At 33.9% G+C, this 27,001-nt stretch overlaps 4 protein-coding genes across 5 annotated transcripts; 3 read left to right on the top strand and 1 right to left on the bottom strand.

The window, feature by feature from the left end:
- The first annotated feature begins 3,513 nt into the window (after positions 1–3,513).
- Positions 3,514–4,998, top strand: LOC107004042 (acylsugar acyltransferase 3-like). Its single transcript, XM_015202261.1, has one exon. It carries the CDS (start codon positions 3,514–3,516, stop codon positions 4,996–4,998), a length of 1,485 nt encoding a protein of 494 aa, XP_015057747.1.
- An 816-nt stretch (positions 4,999–5,814) lies between these two features.
- LOC107003182 (protein disulfide-isomerase 5-1) lies at positions 5,815–12,133 on the top strand. Of its 2 annotated transcripts, none has more exons than XM_015201465.2 (5): positions 5,815–6,070; positions 9,267–9,325; positions 10,797–10,972; positions 11,498–11,603; positions 11,737–12,133. In XM_015201465.2, exons 1-4 carry the CDS (start codon positions 5,951–5,953, stop codon positions 11,590–11,592), a joined length of 450 nt encoding a protein of 149 aa, XP_015056951.1. In that variant the 5' UTR covers positions 5,815–5,950; the 3' UTR covers positions 11,593–11,603; positions 11,737–12,133. The 2 variants fall into 2 exon arrangements, with proteins under 2 accessions (XP_015056951.1, XP_015056952.1); XM_015201466.2 differs by having other exon boundaries at positions 5,816–6,070; positions 11,766–12,133.
- A 1,051-nt stretch (positions 12,134–13,184) lies between these two features.
- LOC107002850 (elongation factor 1-alpha-like) lies at positions 13,185–16,095 on the top strand. The gene is made up of 3 exons (XM_015201039.2): positions 13,185–13,318; positions 14,092–14,570; positions 14,895–16,095. The coding sequence occupies exons 2-3, from the start codon at positions 14,109–14,111 to the stop codon at positions 15,774–15,776; spliced, it is 1,344 nt and encodes a 447-aa protein (XP_015056525.1). The 5' UTR covers positions 13,185–13,318; positions 14,092–14,108; the 3' UTR covers positions 15,777–16,095.
- Positions 16,096–16,572: 477 nt separating this feature from the next.
- On the bottom strand, positions 16,573–26,702 carry LOC107002955 (ABC transporter G family member 3). The gene is made up of 12 exons (XM_015201176.2): positions 26,555–26,702; positions 24,459–25,103; positions 24,291–24,370; positions 22,297–22,583; positions 21,148–21,319; positions 20,291–20,404; positions 19,861–19,989; positions 18,887–19,078; positions 18,455–18,541; positions 17,276–17,548; positions 16,972–17,079; positions 16,573–16,859 (listed from the first exon to the last, which is right to left on the bottom strand). Exons 2-12 carry the CDS (start codon positions 24,928–24,930, stop codon positions 16,602–16,604), a joined length of 2,172 nt encoding a protein of 723 aa, XP_015056662.1. The 5' UTR covers positions 24,931–25,103; positions 26,555–26,702; the 3' UTR covers positions 16,573–16,601.
- Between the last annotated feature and the right edge of the window lie 299 nt (positions 26,703–27,001).

Genomic DNA, 27,001 nt, shown 5'->3' with positions numbered 1-27,001 from the left:
CAAAAGCTACAAACGTTTAATATTTTAACTCACTAGAATATTATTAAGTAAGACACTCGAACTTACTTTTCATTTTTTATAAGTTTTTCAATTCCTACATTCTACCTCGTGAGTCACTACAAAATTTGAAAAACCACACAATTTTAAATTAATCATAAATTTCATAAGTCTCTTCTTGTTTTTTAAACTTTGTGCTCAAATAAATCGAAAACTTAAATTGAATAGAGTTAGTATATAAGTTCAATTGTTATCAATCCAACCTACCTCATGAGAAACTTGCTCCTCTTAATTATACAACCAAATCTAATAAAAATCAATGGAAGATAGGAATGACAACGGAGCGGTGTGAATTTGAGTAACTTTTTAGAAAATTTATGGAAATCAGTTAATGGTTATAGAATTGCTAAGTTTAAATTAAATCATCTTATTATATAATTAAAAATATTTTTTTCTCCTTCCTTTGTACATGATAGCATGTCTTTTTTTTAAAAGAAAATTATTTAAATTAATTAAAAAAAATCTAAAATCACGTGTCTTTTCATTTTCTTGATTCAGCTTGAAAGACTCCGAGGAAAAAAAATAGAGACCGAAAAATATGATAAATGATAATAATACAGGACAGGTTCACGCAAGGTGTGAAAACAACAAATTGTGTTATGTGAAGTGAGGCGGGTTGAAATTCTTACGGGTTTACATGAACTTTCCCTGCCACTATAATCACATCGTTTGCCATCCCTAATGGGAAACCGGGGTGGGGGGGGGAGTGGGGGGCGAGATAGGGGTGGTTGGGAAGGATAGGATTTAACATTCTTTGGTATGAAATGTGAAAATAATAAGTAAATTTTGCACAAAATAATACATAAATTTCATCATGACAAATTCTAATATTATCAATACTTACATAATTTTAATCGATTATTAAACGACTCTTTTTAAGTGTAATTTGCAAACAAGAATGATGAGTTATTTAGTTTTTTTTATGAAGAAAAACTTTTATTTTATAAAATGTAAAAGAACTTTTATATTATGTTAAAGTTTAAAGGTTAACATATTATCGTATGCCATTAAAAAAATTACACTAAGTCTATTTTTATAATATCCTAAAAATATAATTTATTTATATCCATTTTATCTTTTTATAACTCAAATAAATTCTCGACCAAGTTAGGACTTCTCAAGTGACACAAAATCACAAGATGTATTTACAAAAATATATTATAGTAGTAGTTGTTTTCATTTACTTCAAGAAATTGTCAGCTATTTATTCGAATAATCAAATATATTCAACACTTTATTATAATTATAATTAATTATTACATGTCAAAGTCCAAATTGCCATGCAGAAAATAATTACTTTAGTGTAAAGGTTTGAAATAATAAAGTTTGACAGCCGTTTTTTCTAAATAAAAAGTAAATGTTATTTTTGAAAAAGTGAAGTCGCTATAAGAATAATATATACATTTTATTTTTAAGGAAATGTTTTGTTAACGTTTAAATTAATTAAATTTCAAATAAATAACAAATATTAAATATATAAAATTCAAAATAAATAAATACTTTTGAGATTGCCGAAATAGGGTCACCTTGAAATTTTATGAGCTAGTATAGCAATCCAAAGTTGACCATTTATTTGTTTTTATTAATAAAAAATATTTTTTTTAAAAAATAGGGAGTAAAATAATAAAGAAAAAATAATGAAAAAATCATATAAAGAAATTTGTTCATTTATTATCCCATTATATATGTTCTCTATAATTAAGACACCATTATAATAGTAAGTTTGATACACTGTCTATATATAATTTCTTTTATAATATTATATGAATTTTATTTTTAATAAAACATAAAGTTTAATAATAATTAAATTCGATATTATAATTTAAAAACTAAAAGAATAACATGTTGGCACCGATTAAATTAACACAATGATATAAGTTTTTTTAAACACTAAAAGAAAATTTTTTTTTCGAATGAGTCCAAGTTATATACACTTTGAATACAAAAAATAATTTTAAAAAATAAGTTACACCATAAAGTTAGCATGAATCATGATACGTAATTATGTACTAAGACCAGATATCAGTTATTCAATATTTTATATTCATCATATTAAAGAAGTTTGACTTTCTTGTTTTTTTTTTTTAAAAAAATAATATTATCACAGTGCAAAATTGAGAAAAAAAATATGGGCAAAAAAAAGATATTGTTTTAAGAGTTCGCAATGTTATGTGTGCCGTGCTCATTTATTTATTCTATTCTTTTAAAAATAATTAATAATCGATGTCTTAATGATAAAATTAATTTATGAAAGTATTATTCGTTCAAACAGAATAATATATGAAAATATAAAATAATTTTTTTTAAATTTGATATATCATGTAAAGCTATAATAAAGAACAATTTATTTACTTAGATTTTGTCTAAGTATACAATCAAATTTAAAAAAATAAAAAGTTATAAAGAGTTGAACGAGCTGGGATATGATTCATATTTTTAAGAGCAACTTTTACATATATCAAATATAAAATTTATATTTGTATGTTATAGCAAAATTTGCATAATTGGTCTCCATAACAAACATAAATATGTATAATTCGTTATACATATACAAAGAAACTAATTGTATAATTCGCTATACATATACAAAAGAAAACAGTTGTATACAAATCAATTGTATAATTTATGTATGTATACGACGAGAAAGAGAGAAAGACAAAAAAAAATTGGGCAGAGAATATTTTTTTTGTATAATTATAAGTGTATAGGACGAAGATATATGTATTTGCAAGTGTATATACAATTTTATCTCGCTTTATGTAAACAGAAACACAATTTATACATTTTGTTTCTGTTTGTATAAGCGATAGAGGCGAGGGTGGCGAGCGAGATCTGAGAGAGTGGCAAGATAGATTTGGGAGAAGGGATAGAGGGAAACGAATATATATATATACACAATTTTTTCTCGCTTTATACAAACAGAAACACATTTTATACACTTGTGTTTGTATAGAAGTGAGATGGAGCGAGAGAGGGAGAGTAGCGAGCGAGAGTTTAAGGGAGAAAGGTGACTAACTAACAATTTGCTACATGACACAATTAAATCAAAGTGTGATTATAACATTTAATTTAATTTATTAATTTTCCACTATATACAATTTTTCCCATTTTTAACCATGTTCAATAAAATTTGACAATATTTATTTTGATTCACCTAAATTTAGCTCGATCACATTGCGGCGATATTATATCTTGATAAAAATTGAGATCTTTGACATTGCTAGAACAGTTCCAAATGGTGCTCTTTGACTAAATAAATAAAATAAGAATTATATTATATAGTATATGGCAATCCAAATTTGACCAATCATTCCAAAGTGAGAAAAAAATTGTTTAATTTAAATACTGTTTTCCTAATGTTATCTATATATAGTAACAAAATACTAAGAAAGAACAAATCATTAGTGTTTAACATTTTAATTTTGCATTTTAAAAAATAAAAAAAACAAACAAAAAATGTCTAGTTTTTCAAGATTGCTATCAACAATCTCCAAGAAAGTTGTGAAACCTTTTTCTCCCACTCCATCAACTCAAAAAATTCACAAACTTTCACTTCTTGATCAATGTATGGGTAATTTTTATATGCCCCTTGTATTATTTTACCCAAAACATCAACTAGAACAAGGCCCAAAACAACTCTCTAAACTTCTAGAAACTTCATTTTCAAAAGTATTAACTTATCATCAACCATGGGTTGGAAGTTTAAGAGATAATGCAACTATTCATTGTGATGGCACTGGTGCTGAGTTTTTTGAAGTTGAAGTTAATTGCCCAATGGATCAAATCGTTCATCGTCCAGACTTAACATTTCCTCCAGGGTCACCCTGGAAGAATGTTCCTCATGTAAATGATGGTGGCCGGTTGAGCGTAGCTCAACTTAGCCATTTTGATTGTGGTGGAATAGCAATAAGTGTTTGTATGTCACATAAGGTGGGTGATGCGCGTAGCGCCTTTTCCTTTTTGAAGGATTGGGCTACATTAACTCGACAACAATCAAATGATCAATTATCATGTCCATCATATTCAAATGATCAATTATCATGTCCATCATATTCAAATGATCAATTATCATGTCCATTATATTCAAATGATCAATTATCATGTCCATCGTATTATGTTCAGGATTCATTAATGCCATCTCTACCCGATGGTCCACTAAAGTTCCCTGTTGTGGTTGAGCCAAATGGAGAAGAAAGTATAGAATTTGAAAAGAGGTTTTTTTTATCTGAATCAAATATAAGAGCTCTCAAAGCATTGATCGTTGATGATCCATCATCAATAGTGCAAAACCCAACTACAACTGAGGTTGTTAGTGCAATTGTTTACAAATGTGCAGCAATTGCTGGTGCAAACACATCAAATGGTAACAATGACTCTTCATCTCAAATGGTTTTCGTATCCGATTTACGAAAAACAATTCCACCTTCGATAAAATCAACATCAACAATCGGGAACATTCTCACCACCTTCTCGACACCAATGTATAACCTAGAAGACCTGAGGCTACCAAAATTAGTAGCTGATATAAGAAAGTCCAAACACGAGCTTTCCACCAGAGACAATTTCAATGAAAACAGATGGGTATCAGAGATGATAGAATACGCAAATAAGATAAATACAGGAACAGGATATGAGCTATCGTATCGTCGAGATAGTTCATCTCACGATGTGTATCGATGTAGCAGTGTATGTAATATTCCATTTCAAGATTTGGATTTTGGATGGGGGAGACCAACAAGAGCAAGCATAGCAAGTACACCATTTAACAATATGATTTATTTGATGAATACACAAGATCAAAATAGAGGAATTGAAGTGTTTATTAACTTGGATCAACAACAAATGTCCATTTTTGAACAAGACAAGGAGTTTCTACAATTTGCTAGTCCTGTTGGTGATAATAATGTTCATGAGGATAAAGAGAAATTATATTGTTTATAAATTATTATTCTTACATGTGAATTCATGTCACAAGGAGATGATATAATTCAACAAAGATTAAAAATTTATATTAATTTTTATTTTATGGTATGTTGTTTATTTCATGTAAAAACCTCTTTGAATTTATTTACCATAAAAATATATATAAAAAAATAAATTAAATGTTAAAGTTTTTTTGAGAAAAAAATTATTCTCATGAATTCTTGAAGTTCATATAATATTTCTACAACTTTAGACTCATATATAAAAGTAGTAAACTTGTAAATTCTTATACATTGGAAATATAATTTAGATGATGGTTCAAAATTCGACGAATTATCACCCTCTTTAATAAACTTTGAAGTGTCACAACTCACAATAATATCAAAAAATTATATTGTTAAACTATATAATATGTCAAAAGCTTATATTAATTACATATCTTATATCTTAAAAAAAGTTTTTTTTTCTTTAAATAACTTGTCAGATTAATCATTTATATATATATATATATATTATGTATCTGTCGACTATTTTCAATTTTAGATAAATATTATTTACTTTAATTTTTCAAGACGTTTTGTGATGAAAACACGTTTGTTAATAAAAAATTTTAAAAACTTCGTAAACAACTAACAAAAATTATTCTTACGAAAATTTAGAAAACAACTCTAAATTAATTTCATGATCAAACACGATTTCAATTTTCATTCATAAAACAATTATATTTTCAGTAACAAATGAAACATAGTCAAACGCCTCCAAATAGAAGTTCGCCCACAAAAGAAACATTATAAGACAAAATGGTCCATAAACTTTTAAAAATATCCACAAACACCCTTTATCTTTTCTCCCTTTTTCCGTTTTCTCCTTCCAAAATTTCTCCATCGTCTTCAAAATTCGATTCAGGCATCCAAATCTCCTTCAAATTCATAGCGATTTTCAGTAAAAAAGAATCAAAATCTGGGCTGCAATGAAACGCTGTATGAAGCCATTTTCCTGTATCTTGTTGTGCTGCATCTTTTTGTTGAGTTCGATATACATCGGTAAAGCTGAAGTTATTACCCTCACAGGCGATACGTTTAACGATAAGGTAAATAAAACTTATTTTTATTGCTTCTGTGTTTGCTCGGGCTCTTCAAAAGTACTGTTACAATCGTATCGGATTCTGCAAAAATATACTACATTCGACACGCACTTTGTGGATTTTTTTGAAGAGTTTGAGCAGTATAGATTTTAGTTTGTTGTTTTTTAGATCAGAGATTAGTTTTACCTTGTATAAGATTACTAGGGTTTATACGATCTGTAACATGTATGTGTTTTGACTTTTTGTGTAATTGTTGCTCTTATCATGCTGTTGTTGTGTCATTTGAGATGATATTTTGATAGTAATTGAGTGATGATGTGTAAATTTGATCTAGGTATGTGTTGATTTGGTGTGTGTCGGATAGTTCGAAAGTAGTACATTTTTAATGGTTATGATACGGGCGCAACAACATTTTTGTTTGATTATTTTTTAAGTAATTATTGTTCTTATTTTGCTGTATTTTCAAAAGATGATAGTATTTCATTAGCGATTGATTGATCATGTCTAAATCTGATCCGGGTGTCTGTTAATTTGATTGTTTGTTCGACTTTAGTTTTGTTTAAGTAAGAAATGAGTGTTTCCTTATTCGATATTGCTCGAACTCTTAAAAAAATGTCGAAGAGTGTGTATGTTTGTTCGGAAGTAGTACATCTTTTTACGGATACGATCTGTGTGCAGCAACATATTTAAAGAGTTTGAGCAACATAGTCCATATTGGAACCTGTTGCGTCATGCGTGTCATTTTGGGTTGGATTAGCGTGAGATGCAAGTGTCCTTACAATGCTCCTGATTGTTTCACGGATTTATTTTTCTGTGTAATGTGATTAGGAGCTTGTAACAACTTCTATGCCTCAATTCCAAACTAGTTGGGGTCAGCTGTATTCACTTAATATAAATGGTTTGTCTGGTCGATGAAAATTTAATACTCTGTACTTACGGATTATCTAACACTAGGAGTTCTCTAATATACTATACTAGTTAATCTCTAATATACTAAGAGTAATATAGTATGCGCTTGAGCATGTTTGACACAATTGTTTTAATTTAGGGGATAAGCATTAAGGGCTTGTTTGGTGACGTATAAGCATTATAATACCTGCATAAAAACCAACATTAAATTATGGCCAAATACACACACACAAACAGAACTTGTATAATACTTCCATTTTTACACTTGAACTACAATTAGCATCTATTAAATACTTTATGTTGTAGAAAAATGTAACTTTTGAATACAAATTTGATAATTCTAAATTATGTGTGGTGCATGACTATCATGCACGTGGCATGGCAAACTAGGCCAATTAGAAAGGCATGTCAACAAAGGAAACAAAAGAAGAAAAATCAGCCATCCCCAATCCCTTGTCGTCCCTTACCTGCCATTGTCCCAAACCTATCGCCAACCAAACCCCCACATTGTCTGATACCAACCACCTCGTAGCGCAAATAATATCCGTTAAGCTGAACTCTAGCTTCTATAGATTGAGAAACCGAGCTGTTAAAAAAGTTGTTTAGTGCTTGTGAGTGAACCCCAGATGGGTCTTAGAATTTCTAGTTAGCAATACCACATAGTTTGTGAGTTCAGAGGATGATTCGATAATGGTGAATGAAGCTAGAAATAGAAAAAAGGGTGGAGAATGGTTTGAAATTTAGATGGACCTATTTCAGGATTTGAATATTAGAATAACCCAAGTTGCTCGGACTCTTCACTTTCGGTGCCACAACCGTGCCAACATGACGTGGGTGTGGGATCCATACCCAATCTGGTCAACCGGTATTGGATACTTTGACCAAATTCGAGGGAGAAATTTTGGACAGATTCAATGGTTTCTGTAATCAAAATAAAACCTAAGGTGAAATTGAAGAAAATGAAATGTCTTCTATATATAAATTTCTATTGCCACTCCCTTTCCTTGTATCTCCTTCCAAGATTCTCCTCTCGATCATTATTTTCTTCTCGAGTTTTCAACATAATATCTCATAATTTAGGTTTATAACTCTATTTTAGCCGAATTGCCGCACATGGATACACATCCCCGAATCTTAAATTTAGGTCATAGAGGATCCGACCTCTAGATCCACACCCTACCAGAGACCCACACCCGAGTCCAAGCAAGTTAGAGAATAACCATGAGATGCTTTCTTGGAAGAAATTAACGTCTGCAGATGGGGTTAGATTTAGTTTTTGATTGTTTCTAGAGCATTTCATTGGCTGAGAACAAAGAAGAAAGTGAATTATTAGACATTTTGTAAAGAAAGGAAATTTCAGTAGGGGCTTTCTTCTGGTTATGGTGGTGGCAATGGTGGCGGGATGGAAGAGGAATGTGGTTGATGGTGGTGGGCGAGAGAGTAGGAGGAAAATGAAAGAAAAAAGATGTTCCACTTACACTAAAAATAAGTGTAGTTGTGTCTAATGGGCACATTTTGGCTCGAGTTCAAGTGTTCAGTAGATACTACTCCCCGTTCAGGTGTCAAAATGAAAGTGTCAAACAAGTTTAGGAGGTGCTTATGTACTTGGCCTTAAGTTGTACACCATTTGGTTGCTTATTTCTTAATAGTTATACCATATTTGGTTGCTTTATTATATGTTGCTATAAATATTACATGTATCAGTTATGAATTTTGTTTTATGCGGATAAAACGTGGAGTAAGAATGCATGCATTGAAACATTTAAAAAGAAAAAAGCTCTCAAGTTTTCTCTAGTATACCAAAATTTTTTTGGCTGATGACTGATTTTATAACAAACATGATTGTCTAGACATTCAGAACTTCTTCAATTACACATTGTGTAGTTTAGAAGTAAATAAACTTATCTTATTTTAAAAGTAAACACATACTTTAAATTACACATTGCATATTTGAAACAAATCAAAACATACATGAAAAATATTCTCCACATTACCCATATCCTTGCATTACCATCCCTACATACTAATCTCTGCTCTACCAACTTCTGCATAATTTGTTTTTGAACCTAATGTGACCCCTCAAGTATTGAGACCAATTTAATAGATAAGCAGTTTACGTGTTAAGTAAAATATTTAAGTTCTCTTTATGTTTTTTATGATTTGTTTTACCATCAATTAGTGGTCAACATCGAAACAAATAAAATACTTGCAGTATTGAGTTTGCTTCTTTTTTTTTTTGCAATTCTTTGAATGTCTCCTATACCATACTCATGTTGTTTGGTGTTTCATTTAGATAAGTGAGAAGGACACGGCATGGTTTGTCAAATTTTGTGTTCCATGGTGTAAGCACTGGTAAGTCTTTTAAAACTAGACTGCTTTAGTATTTCGTCTTGTCCTTCAGATGAACTGGTGGGTTTGTCTGGGATCTACAGGGATGACTAAATTATCGAATGTCAGCAGCATCTGCTTCCTACTAAAATCATGAATTGGTAGTAATCTGTTATAACCATTTGGAAACTAGGCTGAAATGTTTGTCTTCTGAAAAGACAAGTGCAGCTTAGTGTTTATTGCTATATAAGTCTATTATCAGGATCTAAACGATAACCAATTAGGGCAAAAATCTTTGAAAGGGATTCTTGTAACATGGTTCAAAGCCATTGTTACCGTCTCCGTGCTAAGCAGCACCAAACATTCTTCTGTTAGCAATGCACATAAAGAATTCTCTTGGTCAAATGCAGGAAAGTCTAAAGCGCGTTTTATATACATGCTAATTACCATTATTAGCATATTGCACAGTTTCTTTTGTCTAGACTACAATGTAGCAGAAGATGATCCTCATTCTCCCCTGCTTCCTCCTTGTATAGGTAACACCAACTAATGCAAACAACTTTATGTTTCCTAAGGTTTAGGTTTTCCACCATCAAAATCACCCCTCCTAGTAGCTGACTATGTGAAAGAAACACCTTCCTTGCCACCATAGTGATCCAAACCGAGTTCCAATGGATAACAATCCTCCTCCCTAATAAAAACCTTTTCATAAGAGGCCTTCATAGAGAAAACTTTGTTGTTGTTATCGTTTTCGATTGGTTAGGTAGAAAACTTTGTTATTCCCCAACTCCCAACTCAAAGCCTCAAGTCTTCCAGCTGGCTCACCACTTATGAAGTAAAGCAAGCAATCTTTGAAACTCATTCATCTCTCAATCTTGGAAATCCCTCCTGTAACTCAAGTCCCAAAACGTCCTTCCCCCCTAGATTTCCCCTGATTTGCTGGACAGTTAAGTCCCTTTGGCATGAAACTCTATGCATACATGGAAACTCATCCTCTTACAGAAGTCCAATGCCAACGTCATGGTTTCTAGTGGGAATACATCGTGAACCCATGTATATATCATCTGCTAATACACAGCCAAAAGTCCCCCACACCACTTATGGCTCCAAAATTTACTCTTCTCCCATCTCCAACTCTAAAAGAAATGTTACCATAAAAATCTTGCCACCCCTTCATAATATTCCTCCACACTCTACACTCAAACGGCACGGTGAAATCATTTGTTCTCCACATATGAGTTCTATATCCGACTTGATCCGTGAAGGCTTTTCTTGATTTTCCAAATTTGAATTCCTGAAGGTGCCTTGATTCTCTGAACAACTTGTAGTGCATGAATGTGGCTAGCCTCAAAAAAAAAAATTAATGGAAAGGATGATAACTGTTTTACCTCTGGTTTTTATTCATATACATCAGAATTTTAGTCATTGATATGTTCATTTCTGTATTTTCCTCACAAGGGGCTTCTGTTTTGCTAATTCTGAAACCTTTTTTCAGCAAGAACCTGGGAACACTTTGGGATGATTTGGGGAAAACAATGGAAGGGGAGGATGAGATAGAGGTGGGACAAGTTGATTGTGGTACAGATAAGCCAGTGTGTAACAAAGTTGATATCCATTCATACCCCACATTCAAACTCTTCTACAATGGAGAAGAAGTCGCAAAGTACCAAGGTAGAAGGTTTTTCTCTGAAATTTATCTTAACTATCTCATAGTCAATTTAAAATATCCTTTTTCTTGTTTCAATTACAAAGATACATAATTTGGATTTGTTTTTCTACTCAACCAAGCGTTTTACTCTTGCATTTCTTTCAAACTGTTCTGAATACCAATTTTCTTAAGCCGAGTGTCTATCATAAGCAACATCTCTACCCCACAAAGGTAGGGGTAAGGTCTGCTTACACCCCATCTTCCCACTTTCCCCAGGGCCCACTTATGGGACTTTGCTGAGTATATTGTTGACTAAGTCTGTAATTGAACATTTTAAGATGGCTGTTTAGCATCTATTCATGCTAAAATTTGAGGCACCATGTGTCGTCTTTCACTATTTGTATGTGTGTTAGCTCGCGGCTCGCCATTTATGTGCTTAAGTCACCAAGTTTTGAAAATTATAGGACGTAACAAGCTGGTCTCACCACTGCAGTGCCCATTAACTTTCATTTGACTGAAAATCCTGTATTTTACATCTGTTGCTGTAGGACCGAGAGATATTGAATCGCTGAAAGTTTTTGCACTAGAAGAAGCAGAGAAAGCAGCAACAAAAGCTGAAGCAGTTGACGATAAAGAGTTATAACTTACTGTCAGGTAAATGCTAAATGCCTCTTGAGTTTTGCATTTCAATCTAAAACCATTTCATACAAAGTTGAAAACCACTGCATTCATCCCTTTTTGGTCCAAATCCCCAAGTGTCCCACTGAAATGTGGTTGACAATGACAGGTAACAGGTACATTTTTGCTATGTTTCAGGGGAGGGAGTGCTTTTCCTAAGCCAAATACTGAGAAAATTAGAACGAATGGATCCACAAAGTCTTCTTTACAGTGACATTCTACTGGTGATGGCGTCTTTTCTCCTAGTTTTCTTTCTTGTCTAGGATTTTATTGAATCGGAGTAGACTGACATTGGCAAACGATGAAGGAGTTGATTTCTTAAATGATTTAATGTAAAACTCCGAAGATACTCGAAAGGAGAAGAGGATAACACAGAGATGTTAGATATGAAATTTGTTACTACTATTCTTTTTGGCTAAAGAGTAAAGATGTCATATTTAGCTAATGCAGCTGTAATAACATGACCAAAAGTATAATGCTTGCAAATATTTTTGAAATTTCATGGATCCCTGATCGTTACGCTCTTTCAAAAGGAATTTTGCTAGCTTAGGATCGTTATAATTATGATTGTTGTTCATCGAATTGGCCTCCTTGGTGTTGTTGAAAAGCTATGTCTACCATATTAGCATTTTGGAATTAAACTGTAAATTAAATTCCATAATGTTTGGAAATACTGTTTTTCAGTTCTTGTAATTGAAAAATAGATGTATTGTTATAGGGTCTGAATTTTCATAGGTGAAACTTCAGAATATTATCATGAAATTTTATTCGTAAAATTAAATTATCGCGATACTACTTATTTTTCAAAGACGAGATCAAAAAGTATCAATATGGGAGCAAAAATCAACATGAATAACATAATGTTCCAAAAATACACACAATATTACTAGGAAATAGCATTAAAAAGATCAAAATGTTTTGGTTTTGGTTGCGTAACGTTTAGGTTTGATTGATAAACACTAACAATGTCAATAGATTACGAAATATACATCGAAAAGAGTAGTTGGATGCACAAAATATCTCACGCTATATTTATTCGATCACACGATAATTAAATTTCACATATGTATGCCTAAGAATGTTTCTCCTATTATTTACGGTGTGTTCATTGTTTTTGTATTTTCCCTTTTAAATCAACTCTATTATATGCTACCTATATGTTACCTGAACAGACGGTCTTTTAAAAACAGTCTTTCTAACTTCGCGAAGTAGGAGTAAAGTCTACGTACACTTCATCTTCTTAACACCCCACCCACGAAATTTTACTTCTTGTCGTTACATTATACTTTTATAATACTAATAATTTTAACTTTTAAAATTAAAACAAACTTTAATTCGTGAGATTATATTGAATTTGTTGTTACGATAGTAAAATAATTTTTAAAAAAATGTTGGAATATGTCAACATCATAATGTCATAAAAAAAAGAGAAATGTGGACATAGAATGTAATGTTTAGCCTTGGAGGCCAAGCAAATTGATCAATTGTATTCAAGATATGATGTTAAGATGTTTGACTCTTTTTTTTTCCATATTTAAATATTAATTATTTTATTTTATTTTTTTTAAAAAAAACTAAACCGACTTAAGCTCATTCATCCTCCTCTATATATAGTACCAATAACCTCATGTAAACTTAAAAATAAATTCTCATTCATTTTTCAACTTATTATATGTGTTGTGCTTCTCTAGGTTAGATATATATTAATATTCCATCACTCATTTTTGCTTATTTTATGTAAATTTCATGCAAATTTGTTCCATGATCCATCAGTTTTAATAAAATTGATACTAGATAGTGTAATTTGATGCAAATTTGGTTGATGTTTGCTGAGTTTATATATAATTAATAGGTCGTTCGATCCGTTCCATTTTATATACTAACATCTCTTTCTTTTTTCGTCTGTCTCAAAAAAGATATGTCACTTTATTATAAAATAATAACTTAAAAACTTCATTTTTACACATAATGAATTGATTTATAGCTACATAAATATTTAAGTATTGTTTTGAACTACAAATATCGTTCTTTTAAATATTATGTCAAGTCAAATTGTGTCACGTGAAATGAGATGGAGGGAGTAGTAGTTTTTATTAGTTTGCTTGCAATTTTGTTCCATGATTGATTAGTAATTTGATTCATGTTCATGATTGTTCTGTTTCTATATATTTGATAGTAGCTTTGATTAATTTAACTCGAGATTTGTGACTAAAGTTCATTAGTTTTCTTCATCTTAAATGTCTCATAATTCCTGGAGAAGAATGCTTGACTTGTAGATTGTTCAGTCTGAGTATATTGTTTGATCATCGTTGGATATCTGTTTCGTTGATTGGCTACCTAAACTCGATTTTGATGTATTCGATTTTTCAGAATTTCTCTATGTTTTGTGTGAATATCAGATTGTTGTAGACATAGAACACAAAACTTTTAGATGTATTTGACATTTGTTTCTATTGTTGACAAGACTTTTAGTTGATCAACATGGGTAAAGAGAAGGTCCACATCAACATTGTGGTTATTGGCCATGTTGACTCTGGCAAATCGACTACCACTGGTCACTTGATCTACAAGCTAGGTGGTATCGATAAACGTGTCATCGAGAGGTTTGAGAAAGAAGCTGCTGAGATGAACAAGAGGTCATTCAAGTATGCCTGGGTTCTTGACAAGCTCAAGGCTGAACGTGAACGCGGTATCACTATTGATATTGCCTTGTGGAAGTTTGAGACTACCAAGTACTATTGTACTGTTATTGATGCTCCTGGTCATAGGGATTTCATCAAGAACATGATTACTGGTACCTCTCAAGCTGACTGTGCTGTCCTGATTATCGACTCCACGACTGGTGGTTTTGAAGCTGGTATCTCTAAGGATGGACAGACTCGTGAACATGCGTTGCTTGCTTTCACACTTGGTGTTAGGCAAATGATTTGTTGCTGCAACAAGGTTTGCTCTTTCTTCAAGTTTAACTCACTCTAACACCCCCTTAACACCCAAAATGTCCAAAACGGAGATGGACCTGACTCTGATACCATGTAAAGATATGACATCTAGACCTAACTCAACCCCAAAAGCTAACTCATGAGCTAAGAGGGGAGGATTGTCCAAGTCCATTCCCCAATGATTTGCTAACTCATGAGGATAGCTCATGAGGGGAGGATTGTCCAAGTTCATTCCCCAATGATTGGGACTACATTAACCTACTCAAACAGATGTTACCTGAAGAATGTTGTTTCATGTTTTGCTAATATGTTTTTACTCCTTGTGTAGATGGATGCTACCACACCTAAGTACTCCAAGGCTAGGTATGACGAAATTGTGAAGGAAGTGTCTTCTTACCTTAAGAAGGTTGGTTACAACCCTGACAAGATCCCATTTGTGCCGATTTCTGGTTTCGAAGGAGATAATATGATTGAGAGATCAACTAACCTGGACTGGTACAAGGGTCCAACCCTTCTTGAGGCTCTTGACCAGCTTAATGAGCCTAAGAGGCCCTCGGACAAACCCTTGCGTCTTCCACTTCAGGATGTCTATAAGATTGGAGGGATTGGGACTGTTCCTGTTGGTCGTGTTGAGACTGGTGTGATTAAGCCTGGTATGGTTGTGACTTTTGGTCCTACTGGTCTGACTACTGAAGTTAAGTCTGTTGAGATGCATCATGAAGCTCTTCAGGAGGCACTTCCTGGTGATAATGTTGGTTTCAACGTCAAGAATGTTGCGGTTAAGGATCTTAAACGTGGATTTGTTGCTTCCAACTCCAAGGATGACCCAGCAAAGGGGGCTGCTAGCTTCACCGCTCAGGTCATCATCATGAACCATCCAGGACAGATTGGAAATGGATATGCTCCAGTGCTGGACTGTCACACCTCCCATATTGCTGTTAAGTTTGCTGAGATCTTGACTAAGATTGACAGGCGTTCTGGTAAGGAACTTGAGAAGGAGCCTAAGTTCTTGAAGAACGGTGATGCTGGTATGGTTAAGATGATTCCCACCAAGCCCATGGTTGTTGAGACATTCTCCGAGTACCCACCATTGGGACGTTTTGCTGTGAGGGACATGCGTCAAACTGTTGCTGTTGGTGTTATCAAGAATGTTGACAAGAAGGACCCAACTGGAGCCAAGGTCACCAAGGCTGCTCAGAAGAAAAAATGAATAGTGCAGTTCAACTCTGGAGTTCCCAGAGATATCAATATCTACTATAATAAAGTGTGTTATGAAAACTTGCTATGCTTTACTCTTCCTGCTCATGTTCAGTCTTTTATGTTGTTGTTTGGTTCTTGTTTTCTGCCCTGTATGTCAGGTATCCTTTCCCAGAACTGGGTGCTCGACAGACGGTGGCAAAAGACACAGTTAAGAGTCATTTGGTTTATCTTTTGAGGTGCCTAGGTTCATCCAAGACAGGCTAAGAAGCTTTGTTATTTATGTTTTCTTATAACACGTAAATCGTACTTTTCTGTTTTTGTGCTGATAATCTTCTATTGCATTATCTATCCTGTTTTTCCCTTGACATAGTTTGGATAACTTGTTTGAAGTCTCTGGATGAGGTTGTGGGCAACTCAACTATTTCATTGAATACTTGCTACCTTCCGTCAATATGAATACCAATTAACTCCGCCCACCAAAGCTTATACAAATGAGAAAAGATTACCTAGCATTATGATCATCACTAATAATCAAAGTCACTTAGTAACACAACATCTCTCTGATAAATATTATAAGACAAATTGAGGTTTCCCATTGAATCAGGCAACAACCTAATAGGTAGCTGCAAATACACAATTTTAGGGTTCTGGGGGGGGCAGTCATCGGGTGCATGTCGTATACTCTAAAGTAGTAAGTAGTGCATACTTAGAGAGCCGATATGGGTGCAGCAACATTTTGGACAGTCCGAGCAACATAAATTTACTCCCACTATCCCACACTGTATAAAAGCTATGAGCCAAGAAACTGAACCAAAAGTTGCTAGTAATATAGTATTTATCTTGAATTCTTTGTATTTTGGTTACACAGAAATAGTTTGGGTACAAAGAGGCTTTTCCTGACATAAAACTTGAGCAAAACAAAAACAAGAACTCTGTATGCAACAGCCATAAGAAACAATACTAACAAATTTTTCCACTTCGAGTTGCTATTAGCAGATATGTCATATACATTTTGCAAAGCCTGATTACCAGATATGGTCCTCACCTGACCAACAGCAAAAGAGGTCTCGATGTACTCGTTCTCCAAGAGCCCCTGAAATAAAGACGCGATTTTAAGATATTTATAAGATGATGACCACCTAGTGATCAAGTACATGCATCTGAAAGATTTAACAGCCAATTGTTTAACCATTTTTTGAACTTGCCTGGATAGAGTAGGTATGAAAAGCTATATAAGAAATGGGGTACATCCATACTGGTCCTGGCAAAGAACTTCTGATTCTTAAAAAGCCAGCAGAAAGCATCATTATAACCTGCAATGTAGAAGACCACAGCCGTTTAATGGAAGAAGAAAGACGTCAAATCAAATAAATCCTAGATAAGGGAAGATCTCGAGTGTAACAACCCTATAGATCAGCAAAATTGCACTACTACTTTTTCTTGAAATATGATAACTTCATTCGTGGTAAACAATATCTTCAATATATTGAAATTTAAGACGAGACTCACTTGTATGGAGACAAAAATCAAGACGCTCCAGAAGATGTCTTGCCAAATGGAAGTAACAGCGAGCACCAATCCTTCATTTACCAATAGGCATGCGAAGAAATTCAGCACGAAATACATCAACATGCTGAACTCATCCCGCAGCCCAACAAGAAAATAGAAGACGAGACTGGACGAAATGGAGATGAGAAACAAGAAAGGTATGCTGGCAAAAAGCTGCCCAAGTAGGAAAATAAATGCACCAGAATGCTGGTTTGATTCTTCGCAGGCGTATATCTGCATGTAAAAGAAACAGCCTGATTAGTCTTTGCTTTTCTCCTGTTTTCTTTTGAGCTGGATGATCAAAGAACAAACTGGCCTACACAGCATTCAATAACGAAACCTAACTTTTGCAATAGAAAGTAAAAGAGTAATAGAAATCAGTGACAGATTATAGTTACCTTACCTTCATTGAAGGAAAGGTTGGATATAAACTATACTAATTATCCTGTTTCCAGGAAGAATAGTCTCGAAAACGTTAATATCACAAGGCCTTCAGCCTTGCAATATTTTCATGAATCTACTCACATAAAAGCAATATTTCCATGAATCTACTCACATAAAAGCTGCTTCAAGATGCAAGTCCAAAAGCATTCGTGTTTGGCCTGACGAATTTCATCCAGGAATTTGACTTAAATGCAACACGCTGGGAAAGTTTATACTTTGTATTTGAGTATAAGATAGTTCACCTGGCGTAGCATTGCAGTCGAATACATTCAAGTACAAGTATCACATCTATACCTCATAACTTCACAATTTAAGCGATCATTTAGTTTGCATAGAGATGATCGGTCATAAAAAAATGGTGGAAAATAACCTCTAGTGATTCTGATATGGGGATTGAAACCGGGAATAACAGAAAACTATAGAATACATTCTCTAACACTGAACTTGATATTCCAGGGAATTGAAGATGGAAGTGGTTTAGAGTTTACACCGTCTTGACAAGAATGGTCATGGCCTACTAAGCAACCATAAGAGAATGAGTACTGTCTATAGGTTCCCCATCATGTGGCCTCTTATGTTCGAAATCATGCATATCTTGCATTCATTTCCAACATGAAATCACTATATAAGCAATAAGTTTTATAGAATCATTCATGCATGTTATTAAAAAAATCACAAAAAAGCTATAGGGATCACCTTAATTTCTTTCATCTGTGCAGGTACACCGGCAATGCTCAATAGAGAGGTGAATGAAACAAATACAAAAATTGCTGCTACTCGTGTCTGCATCACAATAAAGAGGTCAATGTTTAAATCAGAAAAATAAGGAAGATTGATCGCGAAAAGTTATCATGAGAAGAACATCTAACATCATAGTGGAGAAACAAAGTCCATAATAACCAAACAATCTTGGATACATGCATTTCTTGCTGTACATAATTTCCCCTTCTCAACATATAACACAAATAAAATCAAAAGTTGCCTTGGCAAACAAAATATACCATTTTAGGTAAATAACCAAACTGCTCAGAAGGTGGCATGTCCGCACATCACATAGCATACTACTTAAGTAAGTAATCTTAAAGGAGAAAATAGGCATATCTAATGTCTTGATGGTTATCAGCTTACCACAACAGATGATAAGGTATGCCCCAATCCAGAAAATACAGTACCGATGCAAAGTGCGAGAAGCATATATAGAATCAACCTAAGCCAGTAGTATTTCCACTCCCTTGACATAATCAATAAGGATCTCCAAGTCAACACTGCAACTCGTGTTAAGTTGCCAACCATTCCCTTGCTTTTGACGGATGGACCTTCCTGAACAACATAGCAATAAATCAGGGAGTATATTGGAGTTAGGTGCTAGCAATAATGGTTGTTTAATAAAGCTAAAATCTTACTACGTTCAGGCGCTAGCAATAATGGTTGTCTGATAAAGCTAAACTCTTACTTCTAAATGACGAATACAAAAACTTAAGTTATTTAAAACTTTGAAGAGTTCTGAAGGAAATAACAAAATTTTGAAGTGACTTAGATGAATAACCAGAGAGTGTGTAACAATTACATCCTTCCAGGGTTTTGATCAATTCTCCGGACAACTATTATTTGTTAATCATCAAACACCAAATTTTATCTTAAAGAAGTACTCACTCCATTCCAACCTACACAACATAGTTTGACATGGCACGGAGTTTAAGAAAGAAAGACTTCTAAAACTTGTAGTCTTGAACTTGCCATGACATTTATGTGGGTAGAGAAACATGTCATCAAGCGTAAAATGAGAACATTTTAAGTTAAATTATGTCCAAATACACAAAGGTGCCATTCTTTTTGGATTAGACTATAAGGGAAATGAGAACATTTTAAGTTAAATTATGTCCAAAAACACAAAGGTGTCATTCTTTTTGGATTGGACTATAAGGGAAAAGTTCCATATAAATGGAACGAAGGAGTAACTGTTTGCCAGAATAATTTCATCATCAACTGTCTGAGTTAAATATGTTAGTTCCCAATATATGTATTTATACTTCACAGGTAGGAGTAATCAAATTCTGTAGAAGTTAATAGTGACAGATATCAGATCTCCTGTAAAAACATACCTTCTCAGTGAGCTTCACTATCATAGTCTCAAGAGCAACAGCATCTGCCGATGATTTATAGGTTGCTTCAAGGGTACGTATAGCAACAGCAGTATCCATGTTCACTGCTGACAAGTCTCCATGGTCATCCTGTCCAGAAAACAAGTTATACAAACTTAGAGGATAACCATAAATTCTTTTTCTTTTTCTTGGAGGAGGAGGTTTGTGAGGGAACTGTCGGAACGATGACATATTCCTCTTTAGAAGAAGAATTGACTCTAATCAATAGAACAGCAACATGAGTGAGTCCTGCAGGATGATGGTAGTAAATTCCACAAAAGTAGGCCGTAGATGCTCGATTCATATTGTTAGCTAACAAACCAGAAAGAATCAGTATGATTGAGTCGCTACGGCAACAAATTAAGGAGTTCAAATATTTTCAGGAAAATACCTGCCAACTTTTGCACATCGCGATGATCCTGTCGAACTCTGTATTTATGGCACGCAAGAAATGATCTGAAGGACTTTGCATGATTGGGCAAGGGAAACCAGCATTTGAAAAGTGCTTCACCATCACCAAAAGAATGATATGTCAGTCTCTGACAGTTATTCTAATCGAGAACCTAATACTGTGTAAGAAAACACAGCTTCTAACCGACCCCCACCCCCCGAAAAAAAAAAATCATTTCCTTCTTTCCCCCACAACCCTGTGATTGTGCAATATTAGCCCTTGGGAAAAAGTCTAGCCCCAATAATCAAATATATGATTTCCTCTTATCTAGAACCAGCAAAGTAAATGTTACTGATTTCCTCCTATTGATAATGCAACTATATACTGAGATATTGACAGCTTTGACCAGAAGATAACTGTACATGACCCACTTTTGACTACTACATCCAGGTTCGATGTTACAAAATAAGTTTCAACAGGGAAAATCTTGCATCCACGTCCCAATTCTAAGAGAAGCAGGAAACAAAATGTAATAGGTCTCACTATGGGAAACTATGTAATTCAAAATAATGGTAATACATTGACCATTTAAGCCTCAACTACAGGGATCACTTTTATCCTATAGTAGAGAGTGTCATCTGAATTATACTCTTGGCTTCTTAGTTTTCAAATAAACCACATCCCTCAATTATCTATGAATCTTACATACAAGAAACGAGCAACTAAAGCCTTATCGCAACATCAATTTGTATCATTCAGTATATAATTGTTCTATTGATGCACTCCTGATTGCTGAAAAGAAACTGTACAAGAATCGAGAAAGGCATAGTGTGTGGAAGCATACTCAGATATATTACCTGCAAGCAAGCCAAAGTTTCCCCAAAAAACAATGTATTTCCATTTGAGAGGAGGCAAATGCGATCAAAAAGGCCAAAAACTTCAGTACTGCTTTGGTAAATGGTGAATATCAGAGTGCAGCCGGTACTTGCGAGCTTCTTCAGTGTAACCATCATCAGAAGTGCAGAAACACTGAATGTAACAATTGAATGAACATCAGGTAACTAGGAGTAATGCATTAATAAACATATATAATAGAGTGAAGAGCCTAAAACGGCAAGTCTCGACCGCAATGAATCACAAGATCTTATCTTTTTGTTGTGTGAATTACAAGTAAGATTATACTGGCCATGTTGTTTCATTCTGGTGCAAACGGGAATATATAGATGCCACTGAGTCTCTATTAGAAGTACCAGAGTCTCGGTAAGGAAGAATAGAACTTTTGCCAGGTAATAATTTTTTGACTTCATCTCCCTATAAATACGGCTACCATATCATTTTGTGCTTTTAGTATTATAAAACTGGTTGATCATCTCAAAAAAAAGTTGATTGGAAGAAAAACTTAGAGAATCAAAAAAGGTCATTCATTTGATTGAAGTTACAACGCAAGGAGAACCACACCCCAAAAGCTAGCTCTTGAGGCAGGAGAGCCCAAGGCTATATAATCCCCACATCAGCTCATAGTAGTACTGATGAAACTCTGAAAGTATCAAAAGTTAATTTGGCTTCTTGTTGACAACTTGACAGGGAGGAAAGCAATGACATCAAGTTTTTATGATGAAAACTAGACTGACCAAGGATCGGCCTAGTTGAGGGGAAGTATATGTGATGTTTGTATGCAAGATTTGGTTCAGAATTATTTGATGACCCAATAAAGACGAGAAGGCTCTGAGGCAGGTAACATATTTGTAACTTATGTGCAGGATTATGTGGATGCCTTTGCTTTTCTTTTTTCTGATGAAGTTTATGTAGATTTATTTGGTGATAGTAAACTCAATCATTTTCTCTGCCACTGCATATGTAACACATAAGACCAGCCAATAAATCTCCTTTCCCATCTAATCCATGACATATTAGGGAGGCATTACCAACAATGAATAGCTTAGTATAAAGTTAACAGTATTCAGTGACACTCCTTTTGATATTTAAACATGGTGTAAGAAGTAAACCTGTCAAGCCGATAAAGGGGTTCATCTATAAATAAAATGTGTGGTCTCATAACAAGTTCCCTGGCAATACTGACACGCCTTCTCTCGCCACTTCGAAGACCTTTCATGTAACAGTGTCCACCAATTAGTTTATTAGCATAATCTCCCAGTGACATAGAATCAATAGCATCCTCCACCACACTCCTTTTCTGACAAAGAAAACCAGGAAGCTGAAGCAATGCTGAGTAGTAGAGGAATTCACGCACTGTCAATGTTCCAATAAGAGTAGTTTCTCTGTCAACAAATCCCTGCAGGCAAAAAGTTCCATATCAAAAGGCAGAGCTCATGATAAAGAATAGCTAAGTTCCTCATCTCTTTAAATCAAATTGAATGAAGTAATATTTTTCTCTGTTTCCTCAATAATATTGCACTAAATTTTCATCAAGCCATAGACTGTCACATTAACGCGTTATTGTTTGGGTTGTGTACTGAGATGAGTGAGGAAATGAGTAGATTCTAGTAGGTTATCTCAGACATAAATACAATCTAGTTTTTATACATCTGTGAGCAAGAAGGGCTGGCAGTTGTATTAAAAAAAATTTCATTAAGTTCTTGTATTTTCCCACCTTTGCTCCTTGTGGAACTCATAATAATAAATATTGATATTCATTTTTGAGGTTAAACAAAAAATAAAGCACCCTTTTATATGATAAGTAACAAGGGGTTGGTCAAAAACAAAGCTAAATAGGAATGGCATTCCCTATGGCATAGAAGGATGGTCACACTTTGTTCAATGCACTCAACATATAAACAAGTCTTAAAGATAGATTCTAGAAGCTAGGTTTAGAAAATTTGTTTCAGCTGTTGTACTTGCTCCTTTTCAGGGAAGATTCGGGCCCCATTCTACTTCCTCTTGAAGGTCAATTTTGACCTCTAGATAATTGTAAGACTTGATCATAAGATACCATCATAAGACTTTCTTATTGCTAATTGAAGTCCATTAAGCTTGTCTTAAATCTTCTTTGTTTGATATCTTGTCCTGGTCTTCTTGGAGCTTTCAAAACGTCGTCTTTGTATTTTAATGACGAGTTGCCATGGATGGTATCACACCCTCCAAATGTCTAGCCCTGAGTGTTTGGGGATGTTAAGAGTGCCACACTGATTGAAGAATGGTTGTTTCCTCTTTATACGGTTTGGACAAGCCTCACTTGATGAGCTAGTTATTGAGGTCAAGCTCAGGCTAAGATCAATTGTTTCAACAAATCCAAATTGAAAATTGTAGTCAGAACACCATAGAGTCGCTTAAGAGATTAGCTTCGTTTGTGATGGCTACTACTGTGTAACAGGTTGCAGGATGCTAATTTTAACCACTAAATGTTTGTGGCTCCAATTTCCTCAACTGAGGTTTGATAAATATAGTATATGGGCTTTACAGTTCCCATAGAGTGAAACTAAAGATTGAATACCCCTGTTTCTCTTGATTGTAAAGTAAAACTAAAGATTGAATATCCATGTTTCTCTCTATGCTAATAAACTCCTGAGAAATACTCCTCTCCTTCTTTCCACCTCTTTTTCAAACGGATTTGTTCAGTTGGTTTGAGATCAATACTGGATTAAGATATATGCACCTTAACAAAACTGAGGGAGCTGAAAAATGCACCTTAAATATTTAATTTCTCATTTTTGGATGGAGTTGTAACAAGTTCAAATTTTTCTACTAGATGATAGAGTAATTCTACATTTTCTTTCCAGTAATACCTTCTCCATTTAAGAGGTTGCATTCATCAGAGGTGAATCAAAATGGTAACTCTAGTCTATAATGATATCTAGAACATGTTGTAAACCAATTTCCATGCATGTTCACCCTCTAACTTTTGCACGGCAAAGCAAGTAAACCGCACAAATACAATGTAAAAGTTCATGACAGACAGTTTCCACATAGGACATTAAGAAAAATAACCATGTACTACTATGAACAGCAACTCAACTACAAGAGCTAAAAAGCATAGACTTACATAGGAACCATAAGGCATGCTCCTTTTCGTCCCATTAACAAAAACCTCACCATACATTCTGGCTGAATCAGGCAACCTTCCTAAGGAAGAGAAACAAAAATGGGTTATGAATGATTCATACAGATTGATACAGGCAATCCTCTATATGTTTCCCTATATAACACAAACCTGCAAGGGATCTCAAGAGCGTTGATTTCCCTGACTTGGCAGGTCCCATAATTACAGTCATTGTACCAGGTAATGCATAACCATTCGAGCTCTTGACCACCTTATCAGAGTATTTCCGCTTTCCCTTTATGGTTACTGTCAAATCCTTCCAGGCAATAGATGCCCCAGCAATTTTCCTTGTAATAACTGCCCCATCTGGTAAAGGTGGAGATGGCAACGAACCACTGTTAAGCTTTGACAGGGAAGGGGAGGCTGGTGTAGTTGCAGCATTGATGGAATCACCTCCTTCGTCCACTCTGACTTCAATATCTGTGTCTTCCCAATCAGGTGAATCTTCAAATGAAATTGGTTGTCTAAGTGAACCAGGTTTCCTCAAGTAGAAGAAATTACTTGATGGCACCCTACTCGCTGGACTACTTGCCGAAGAAGACGAAGACCTATAATGATCCGATTGTGACTGTATCTCTTCCATTTCTTTTCAGTTCTCTAATTCTGCGCAGCTATTCTGAAAAGGGACGCTGATGCAAGTTGATATGTAGGGGAAAGAAAAACTGCAAGCGTTTTCTGACAAGTTCTTAAAAATTTCTTTCAATCCCCTCGACAGAGTTGCAATCAACTACTCTATAAATATCCACTTACAAATCACTGAAAAATGAAAAATGAAGAAGTTACTGCAACAATAGTATAAGAAACCACACTAAAACAACTTTAAGCATCAAAACGGCTTTCATATAGACTCTTATGCATCAAATGGCACCAATAGCTGGTTGTGAAAACAAAAACCATTTCAAATTTATATCAATCAATTCATTACCCTCCATACCAAATTAGTTGCATCAACTATATGAATCTTCTATATTCATTTCGCTCTATTCGAACCAATTTCATTTTGAATGCTTCAATTTGTTTTTATAAGATAAAAAGGGTATTCTTTAAAAGTAGAAGTTCTCTTAATATCTTAATTATCATACACTAACATATAAGTTTCTAACCCCATTATAAGAAAACTTTCAGCAACACAGTTCCTAGTGTAAGTATAAGAAAAATGATCAAACGTTAAACCCGAAGGATCACTTCTTAGGGAGTTCTATACCTAGACTATCAGGTGTTAGTGATTCCTACCTGAATTATCACCAACTATCTACCAAACACACCTCGAAGCTGACTAGATCAAGTGTTTGACTACAATCGCAAAAAGGAACCTGACAACTTAATTTGCCATAAGTTTCATCCACATAGAAGTCGACTCATTAATTTCAAAGTATTCTGATACTTAGTTGATGATAGTTCACGTAGGAAACACAGATACTTGATAGTTCAAGCAGAAAACTAACAAAAAAATGGATACTTTAAAGTATGTTTTTGACAATTACTTCTTACTTTTTTTAAAAAAAATTATCCAATTAATTCCAATAATTATCTGTGTGGAGAGCCATTTAGCATCATTTTTAAATTAAAAAAGAGAGGGCACACCACGCACCATTAGATACTAATCAAAGCGTGTTTTTGATAAATAATTGGTGATGTTTAGGTAGAAAACGCAAACACATGATAGTTCAAGCACGAAACTCGCAAATAACAAAAAAAATCAGCAACAGAAACTGGGTATAATGAATCAAATGAGCTAAAGAATGCCTATACATCTTTTTAATCCAGAAATATTCCCATACAAAAAGAATCATTTTTTTTTCTTTTCTAGAGAATTGCTATAAACTTAATTTCATCTATTTGAATCAAACATAAACCACTAAACTTTATAGCTCTAACCAAACTACCCACAAAAGCAGAAAAAAAACAAACTCAAAACAGAATAATTATTTTTAACGAAAAATAAATAAAAAACATTTTTTTACGAATTACGAGTTAGTTAATTTAGATAGTCAATCAATCGAGCCGCTAATAAAATTCTCCTCAAAACAAGAGATTCAAGCATACTAGTAGTTTAATTAAGCTAATGTAAAATAATTGGAGCGAAAAAAAATATCAACCAATCCAAATGGCGAAAATACTATGACAGAGATTGATTTGACCATTGAAAAAAAAAAAAGCAATAAAAGAGAAGCTACCATTAGGTATAAGATAAAAAGAACACAAACCTGGATCTGAATTCTGAAAACTGAAGAGAAAAGAGAAGAGAGAGAGATGAAGAATAGTTTAGAGAGAGAGAGAGTATAAAGAGTGTTGCTCACTGAAACACTGAAATAGAGCAAGTGTTGTCCTTTTACTCTTTCAGACTTAGACATGGAATCATTTTAGCCCCTTTTTTCCAGGGTTCAAAAATTTAGCATCACTTTTGCTTTTTCCTTATTTGATACATTCGATCGTTGAAATTCGATTAAATTTAAATATATAATTACATTGATTTATAGACAAGTGGTGTTTTTATTGTATTGCTTTGATTACAAAGAATAATATTATTGAAAAAATGATATTTTTTTGAATTTTTTTTACTTATCGTAATTTTCTTTTTAAAAGTCAAATAACATAAACTTTAACTAATATTGATATGAAAAAATGAAATTATTATTTTGAAATTTCATAAT

The sequence above is a fragment of the Solanum pennellii genome, chromosome 11 (assembly GCF_001406875.1).
Source record: "Solanum pennellii chromosome 11, SPENNV200".
Classification (NCBI taxonomy): domain Eukaryota; kingdom Viridiplantae; phylum Streptophyta; class Magnoliopsida; order Solanales; family Solanaceae; genus Solanum; species Solanum pennellii.
Note: the sequence above shows the minus strand (reverse complement) of the source record. Positions and strands in the feature narration are given on the sequence as shown.